We start from the raw sequence: 7,940 nt of genomic DNA, 5'->3' as shown, positions 1-7,940 counted from the left end.
GTGCAGGCCCTGGGCTGACCCGCTGAGGGCAGCCCCCGTGTGCAGGCATTTCTGCTTCCTGGACACGTCTGGAAGATGGCTGAGTTCCGGGCACTCCGAAGGACTGGGGGGAGTGGGTGGAGGAGGCCTGTCTGTGGGAAGAAAGTGCCAGAAGGCGGCTGTGCAGGGCCGCCTCTTCCCTGACAGCCGCCCTGCACCCCGAAGGCAGGATCACGGGGCCCAGGCCAGTTCCGTCTGTGCACACGGCTTAGGAAAGGGGCGCCTGTGACGGCAAGTGGCAGGTGGACTCCAGGGGGGACGCGGGTGCCTGCAGGTGTGTTCACAGCCTTAGACCTCCCTCGCTTCCAAGGGCAAGCCCTTGGCCAGAACAGGCCTGACGGGAATGGGGGGGGGGAAGCCATGGCCATAGCTTCTCGGGTTGGGGGGTCCCCAGGAAAGGTGGCCACCCGCGCCCTGCCCTGGACGTCAATTCTAAAAGCCTCACCGTCTTGTCTGGGCCCTCCAGGCCGAAGGACTGACGGTGGGCGTGGCCCGGGGTCAGCAGCTCAGTGGGGGCCTCAGGACGAGAGAGTCGAGGGTCCCCAGCCCATCCCCGTGCTGGGCATGTGACCTTAAGGCCTGCAGCAGTGTCATGGTTGCCAGGGAAGCGACCTTGCGGGGTCAGAAGTGGCCTGGCCCGACGGGTCACTGAGAGGGCTGGCCTCTGTGGGCCCTCTGTGACCTCACCAGCTGGCGGCGTTGTGATGTCAGCCCCTGGGACCAGAGCCCCTGTGTGACGTCCGTGGCCGCTGCACTGTCAGCGCGGGTGGCACTGGCCACGCCGGCTCTCGCGTGGACAAGGAGGAAGGGCGGCCACCGCCCGAATGGCGGCAGAGAAGACCCCCCCCAGAGGCCAGAGCCCTGGCCTGGGATGGAGGCCTCTGCCCCCAGAGCCCAGGGCAGCCCCTCCTGGCCTGTGGAGGGGAGCCACTGCACCGGACCCCTCGCTCATCCGGCGCCAGCTGGCCCTGGCTGGGGGCCTGAGGGTGGCCCGCCGCCAGGGGCAGTTGCCTCCCAGCTGGTGACCCCGCGGCCTGGGTGCAAGCGGCCACGGGCCGCCTGCGTCACGCTGTCGGAGGCCCAGGGCTCGCTCCTCTCCCTGCCCTTCCCGCGAAAGCTGTGGGAAATTGTCAGCAGCCCTCAGTTTGAGTCCATCCGCTGGCACAGCAGCGGGACCTGCATTGTCATCAACCAGAAGCTGTTCGAGAAGGAGATCCTGGACAGGCAAGGGCCCAGCAAGGTGTTTGAGACCGACTGCATGAAGAGCTTCCTCCGCCAGCTGAACCTCTACGGGTTCAGCAAAATATGGCAGGACGAGTCCACCCCCGTCTGCCTGGACCACGTTTCCACAGAGGAGGCGCCCTCCCATGAGCCGAGCAAGGTGAAGGAGCAGGGGCTCAGCTGGGGGCCTGGGTGGCAGGTAGGCTGGGGGGGGAGAGGCGGGGGAGGGATGCCAGGAGCCCTCTTGGGACCGGGGGCTCGGGGTGCCAGTTCCCGACGGCCCCGAGAGTGACTAGAGCTCCCTGAGGGCACGGTGGGGCCTGGCGCCCGGTGCCAGCAGGAGCCTGAGTGCCGCTGGCCGCGCGGACGGGCCCGCTGTGGAGGGAGGCCCACGGGCGCGGGAGGCCCCCCTCCAGGAGGCGCGCTGGGGGGTGCGAGCGTCGCGCGTGGCCCCGGGGGAGTGTGCTGCGGGGCTGCTGCTTCAGGGCCCGTGGGAGGCGAGTCACCCACGCCCCGCCACCGGCACAGCCCGCGCGTCCATGGCGTCTCCAGGAAGACAGGCTGCCCTTCACGCGCCGCGTCCCGGTGTCCGGCTGGGGGACAGACGTGCCCTGGGCTTTCGGTGACCGAGGACAGCCGGGGCTCTGGAGCCCCAGGTCCCCTCCTGTGAGACCATGTGTCCCCTGGCTAGTCGTGGGGGAGCCCCAGGAGCTGTGGAAGGTGGGGTGCCCGGGCCGCCGCCCAAGCTGGAGGGCCCCGGTGGCCCAGGGCCAGTGACTCGAGGCCAGGGGTGCCTGCCGCGGTGGCCGCCTGACACCGCCTGGGAGGGCCCCGTCTCCTCTGCCCGTGCCGCCGCCAAGCCCCTTTCTCCGGACTCGCCTCCGCCCCGGGCGGCCCGTCACCGGCCGTCTGTCCTTCCAGGAGAAAGGGCGAGGCCCGAGTTAGGGCACCTGGAGGCGGCAGAGGAGGGGACAGCTTCCCCGGCTGCAGCGAGGGGCCCAGAGGCCGGGGGCTGGGGCAGCCGCGGGTGTGTGACTGGCGGTTTCTTCTCCCCGGGGCGCCCTGCCTCGCAGCTACAGTTCTACTGCAGCCTCTTGTTCCGGAGAGACAGCCCCCAGCTCCTGGCGCGCATGCAGAGGAGGACCCGCAGCCGGGCTGCGCTCAAGCAGAGGGAGGGCGCGCCGCAGGCCCCGCCGCTCGCCCTGGCCGCCACCTCAGCCACCGCGCGGCCCGAAGCCGCGGGCTCCCGGACGGCAGGTCTGCAGACGCCCGCCCGCGCCGAGCTGCCACTGGACGCGGCTGCCGCCCCGGCCCGCAGGGACCCCGTCCTGCCGACCGCTGCCGGGAGGCCGGCCCAGCCCGCCGCCCGGCCCATCGCTGCAGTGGGCCCGTGGGCCTCCGGCCAGTACCAGGGCGCCGGGGTCCCGGCCCGCTGGGGGCACAGGCCGCCCCTTTGTACCTGCGCCCCTTCGTCCCCTTTACCTTGCCCGCCCCGCAGAGCAGCCCTTACTGGCCCGTGGGGAGCCTGGCCGGGGGACGTCCCAGAGGCCTCAGCGCGCCCACCTCTCAGCTCTCCACGGCCAGCGTGCTGACGTGGTGCCACCCCTTGGGCTCCATGCCTATCATGTCTCCTGGGCCCGCCGGCCCCGGCTTGGCGGTGCCTCATCTGCCGAGTCCATTCTGCTGGCCCAGCCCCCGTTATTTCCCCGCATACCGTCCGCCTCCCCACGGGCCCGCGGACCGTGCCGATGACCCCAGATGACGGCGGTCGCGGCCATCCGAGCGCCGTCAATAAAAAGTGCTGGAAACAGCCGTTGTCTGCTGCACAAACATGTGCGTGGCCTCTGCTTCTCTCCTGGCGTGGCCCTCGCTCAGGCAGCTCTTCCTGGGGGTGGGGCGAGAGGAATGCACCCCCAAGCCCCTGCACAAGCGGGTTTCTGTTGTGTGTAGTGTAGCTTTGTTGCAGTTTATATTTGTATTTTTCTTTAGACAAAATGATGCTAAATGTCCTTTTATAAGCCGCCTTTGTGACTGCATCTCCTCCGGGGTGAAATGTCTTCAATTTGCTGGCTTCATTTTTCATTGTGTTTCCACATTTTTGCCAAAGTGCTTTCCTCATTTGGGACGGGCGTCCTTTATCAGATACCGGAGGTCAAATATTTCTCCCATCTCTGGGTTTCTCCCTTACTCTTTACAGTGCCTTTTTAAAACGAACTTTTAATTTTAGGGTCGTTTTGGATTTAATTTTAGGGTCATTTCAGAAATACTGCCAAGACAGGTTGTGGCGTCTCCATGTGCACTCTGAGCACACACTAGGTGGAGATGTGGAAGGCGCTTCTCCCCCGCATGGAGGCCAGAAAGTGAACCTCACGGTCCGCCATGGCGCATTATCAGGTCCCCTCAGAAGCGCGGCCTCCCAGCCCCGCTGCACACCTCTTGAGTGATAATCACTGTGGGGACACCAGGCGTCCAAAGCCGGGGAGTCACCTGGTGAGGAGCCCCCCGGGAGGTGGGCTCCTGCTCTGACTGCACCCATCGTCCTGGCATGGCAGCCCCCACCCAGCACCTGTCCTGGGACGCAGCCGCTCTCTGCAGGGGCTGGCGAGGGAGTGAGGACTGAGGGCTGCAGCCACTCAGGGGATCCACAGAACCTAGTTGCACCCTGATGAAAGCTCTGAAGGACCCCAGGGAGAGTGGTCAGCAATCTCGAGGAGTCAGAGCCTTAGTGTGAGGGGAGCGCACTCAGATGACAGAGGGTCGGCACAGCCCTGCTCGAGTCAAGGTGAGGACCAAAGGGAATAGAGCGACCCTCACGGGATTCATCTCTGCCTCTCAGGAAAGCCTTGGGAGGGCCCCAGAGTCATTGGGCCAATGTGACGTCCACCGACTTCCACTCGGAGGTTTGAAGTAGGGGCCTTGGTCTGAGGGTTGCACGATTCTGCCCGAGTCAAGGTGAGAATCAAAGGGAAGACTGAGGGGTCCCACCCATCCCTCCCCCTCCCCCATGGTGTCCATGAGGGACCCAGGCATGGTTTCAAGGAGGAGCTCCCATCCACCTGCTCAGGCAACTCGGGAGTCAGAGACTGGATCTGGGTGGACTAGGCTCAGGTATGCTGACTAGCCTGCCTGAGTTCAGGTGAGATGGAGAGGGAGACTGGAGGGACCCACGGAATCCAGTCCAGCAGCCGCGTCAGGACTGAGAGACCGCAGGCCGCGTGGTCAGGCTGAGCACTGTCCCGGCAACCCAGGCCCCACGTCCTCAGGGTCGCGGGATTCAAGGACCTGGTGTGACACGAGCAAACTTGAGTCCGCAGAGTGGAGGGCCCAGACCTTGCTGCTCGTCAAGATGGGGATCCTCGGGGAGGACAGAGGGCCAGTGGGCCCCAGAAAGGAGGGAACCCGCACAAGCGGGCCCCGCCACCATTGCTGGGAGACCCCCGGGAGGGAGGACCCAGCACATTGTTTCCTAACCTCCGCATGCGGGTCTCCGTGAGATCCTGGGCTTGGCGTAATAGAGCAAGAATTCAGGTCAGCAAGGTTGGGGTGGGGTGGGGCACGGACTTCACCAGGAATAAAGGTGAGGATCCTGTGGGAGGACTGAGGGACTCTGAACCCTAGTTCTGAGGGAACCCCACAACACCTGCAGTGCTGTCAGACCTGGGGTGGCAAGAGGTGAGAGCACGTGGCATCCTGACTTCTGCATCCGGGTCTGTCTGAGAGAGACTGGGCACCTGGAATAAGGAGCCTTTGGTCAGCACAGAGAGGTGTCAGGTCCTTCCTAAGTCAAGGTGAGGACCCCAGCGAGGACTGAGGGACAGAGGACCCGAACAGTGTCAGCACTGGGAGGCTCTGGAGCTACTCTCCAATGGGGCTTCTGAGCTCCCCCTGGAAATCTCAAGGAGGCTGGGGGTGCTGAGGGACAAGGACTTGGGGCAGCAGAGGGGAGGCAGTAGGCCTATGGGGAGTGGAGGTGGGACCCAGAGTGAGTGAGGACTGAGGTCCCACAACAGAGAGAGCCCCTTTGCCCCTGTTCTTGGTCTGGGAGGCCCCAGGGCAGGTGAGCAGTGAAGTGTTTCCTGACTTCTCCCTCAGGGTGTGTATGTGGGAGGGCGGGGGCTGGTGGTCAAGGGGCCTTGGCGTGTGGAGTGTGGCCTCAGGCCGGCAGAGGGAGGAGGGGAGGCCCCTCAGGAGGACAGCCCCTTGGTGCAGTGGGAGGTACCACGCACCCCAGAGAGGGCGGGAGCACGCAGAGTCCAGCTGTGGCCTGTCTCAGCCTGGAAGGACCCAGAGGCGGTTGTCCGAGTGCAGGCTCGCATAGACCATGGGAGGGAAGGTGGGGAGGCCTCAGGGGGTGAGGTCTTGCTTTGGGGGGGCATCAAGTCATCCCAGATGGGGGCCGGAGGCAGGCCAGGCCTGATGGGAGTAAAGATGACTAACCCACAGCAGGACTGAGGGCGCCCCAACCCAGAACAGAGGGGCTGCACCCTGACAGTCTCTTCTGGTCATGGGTAGGGTGGGGGTGAGGATGTGGATCCTCCTCACGTTCCTCTCCAGGTCTCAGGGAGGAGAGGACCTGGTTGGTCCGAGACGTCAAGTCATCCAGGGAGCCACATCTGGTGACCAGAGAGGAGTCCAGGTCCTGCCAAGAGTCCAGGTGAGGACCCGGGGAATCTCAATGACCAGACCAGAACGGGGGCTCAGGGAAGTGTGGGTTGCCCCTCCTGTCAGCCCTGGAAATCCTGGGCAGGGCTATCAGGCCGGGCCCTCCTCACTTCCAGATCCGAGGTCAGGAGGGAAGGGCTTTGGTCTCAGGGCCTCGATGCAGGTCAGGCCTGGCAGGGCTCCAGGTGAGGCCCAGGAACCTAGAGGCCCCTTTAGGACCCTAGAAGCCTTGGGCAGGTGTGGCCAGAGTGAGTGCAAATGGAACCTGAGACCCCAGAAAGAGGGGACCCCACAGGTCCTGACCTCACCCGACTGTCAGCCCTGAATGTCGGGGCTGCGGCAGCCACACCCTGGGCAGTCATCTCACACCCTCCTTCAGGTTCTTGGGGGTCACACCCAGGAGGCCAGCTCTGTGAGGCCCAAGAGCACCCCTAAACAGGAGCCTGTAAATCACCTTTGTCACGGCCACCGGGGGCGTTTCTCAGCTGACGCCTCCAGCACTGCCCTCACCTCCTGTTCCCAGTCCTGCCAACTCCCCACAGGTGTCACCATGTCTCTGGGTCAGAAGAGTGAGCCCTTGAAGCTCGAGGAAGACGTTCAGGGGCCCAGTGAGGCTCATGGCCTGCAGGATGGCCCTGTCCTAACGCTGCCCGGGGCTGGGAAGACGAAGAGGTGGCCTCCTTCGTGTCTGCCTCTGCCTTCCACTGCCACCCTGTCCAGGATAATCCAGAGCAGGCTGCTCTTGTGACGCCCAGTGCTTCCCAGGTCCCTTGCCGTGTCAGCCGCCCCTCCAGGGCCTGTCTTGCCTCTCTGTGCAACATAACCCCGGAGGAGGACATTACCCAACAAGCAGAGGGGCCAGGCAGCTCCCAGGAGTCAGCAGAAGCCCGGCCCCCCGCACTCCCCCCAACGCAGCACTGCAGGAGAAGTTGGCTGAGCTGGTGTGGTTCTTGCTCCAGTAGAGCAGCAAGGAGCCGACCAGCCAGAGGGAAATGCTGAGGGAAGTCCTTGGTAAGGGCCAGGAGCACTTCCCTGTGCTCTTCAGCCAAGCCTGCGAGTGCCTGCAGAGGGTCTTCGGCATCGATGTGACCGAAGCAGAGCCCAGTGGCGACACCCATGTCCTGGCCACCCCCCTGGGCCTCTCCTACGATGGGCTGCTGAGCCCTGAGCAGCTCATACCTAAGACAGGCCTGCTGGTGTTTGTCTTGGGCGAGACCCTCCTGGAGGACAGAGGTGCCTCCGAGGAGAGTATCTGGCGAGTGCTAGGGGGGATGGGGGTGTGTGCTGAGATGGCGCACCTTATCCTTGGGGAGCCCAGGGAGCTCCTCGCGGAAGTGTGGGTGCAGGAGCAGTACCTGAAGTACCGGCAGGTGTGTGCTAGTGACCCCCCCCCCCCCCGCTGCGAGTTCCTGCGGGGCCCCAGGGCTCACGCTGAGACTGACAAGATGGACGTCCTGGAGCTTATGATCAAGATCGACAGCGTAGATCCCAGGTGCGTCCCCGCTTTCTCTGGAGACGCTGTGAGCAAGGAGCAGGAGGAGGCCTGAGCCAGGGGGGCAGAGGGAGCCAGGGGTTCAAGGGGGCAGGGAGAGTTGGGGCACACGGTGCACATCCCGCCGGCCAACAGAGTGAAGGGCAGGACCCAGTTGTCTGCAGCAGCTGGAGAACGTGTGGCCCCAATAAACCATCGTCGGCTCCTGTCCTAATGGGAAAGATGGCGAGGACTTGGGTTTTGCACCAGGGCCTGAGAACAGGAGTCTGGGCCCCTGAGCAGGACCAGCCACGGGAGCAGCTGGAAGAGACCACGGTGAGCAGCGGGGGTGGAGGGTGGGCTGCCAACCTCGACTAGGCCGGCCAGCCAGCCGGGACCACCGTCTTCCGGGAGCGACTGGCACCCAGGGTCCCTCTGACCCGCGCCGTCCTCGTGCCACCCAAGGTGGGACTTGCCAGGCCCTGTCCCCCTGTGCAAACCAGGGGCCGGCACGGGGACTCCCCGACTGTGTGGGGGGGGAGCGGCG

The 7,940-nt window shown here is 65.0% G+C and overlaps 1 protein-coding gene and 1 long non-coding RNA gene across 2 annotated transcripts; both read left to right on the top strand.

The window, feature by feature from the left end:
* Nucleotides 1-910: 910 nt before the first annotated feature.
* Nucleotides 911-3,022, top strand: LOC119246423 (heat shock transcription factor, X-linked-like). The gene is made up of 3 exons (XM_037512786.1): nt 911-1,420; nt 2,334-2,642; nt 2,759-3,022. Exons 1-3 carry the CDS (start codon nt 911-913, stop codon nt 3,020-3,022), a joined length of 1,083 nt encoding a protein of 360 aa, XP_037368683.1.
* A 2,489-nt stretch (nt 3,023-5,511) lies between these two features.
* LOC119245838 (uncharacterized) lies at nt 5,512-7,211 on the top strand. Its single transcript, XR_005125408.2, has 3 exons — nt 5,512-5,593; nt 5,815-5,914; nt 6,465-7,211. It is a non-coding gene; the product is annotated as an uncharacterized LOC119245838 (long non-coding RNA).
* The last annotated feature ends 729 nt before the right edge of the window (nt 7,212-7,940 follow it).

Source organism: Talpa occidentalis, unplaced genomic scaffold (assembly GCF_014898055.3).
Source record: "Talpa occidentalis isolate TD23 unplaced genomic scaffold, MPIMG_talOcc4v2.1 talOcc4.15, whole genome shotgun sequence".
Taxonomy (NCBI): domain Eukaryota; kingdom Metazoa; phylum Chordata; class Mammalia; order Eulipotyphla; family Talpidae; genus Talpa; species Talpa occidentalis.
Note: the sequence above shows the minus strand (reverse complement) of the source record. Positions and strands in the feature narration are given on the sequence as shown.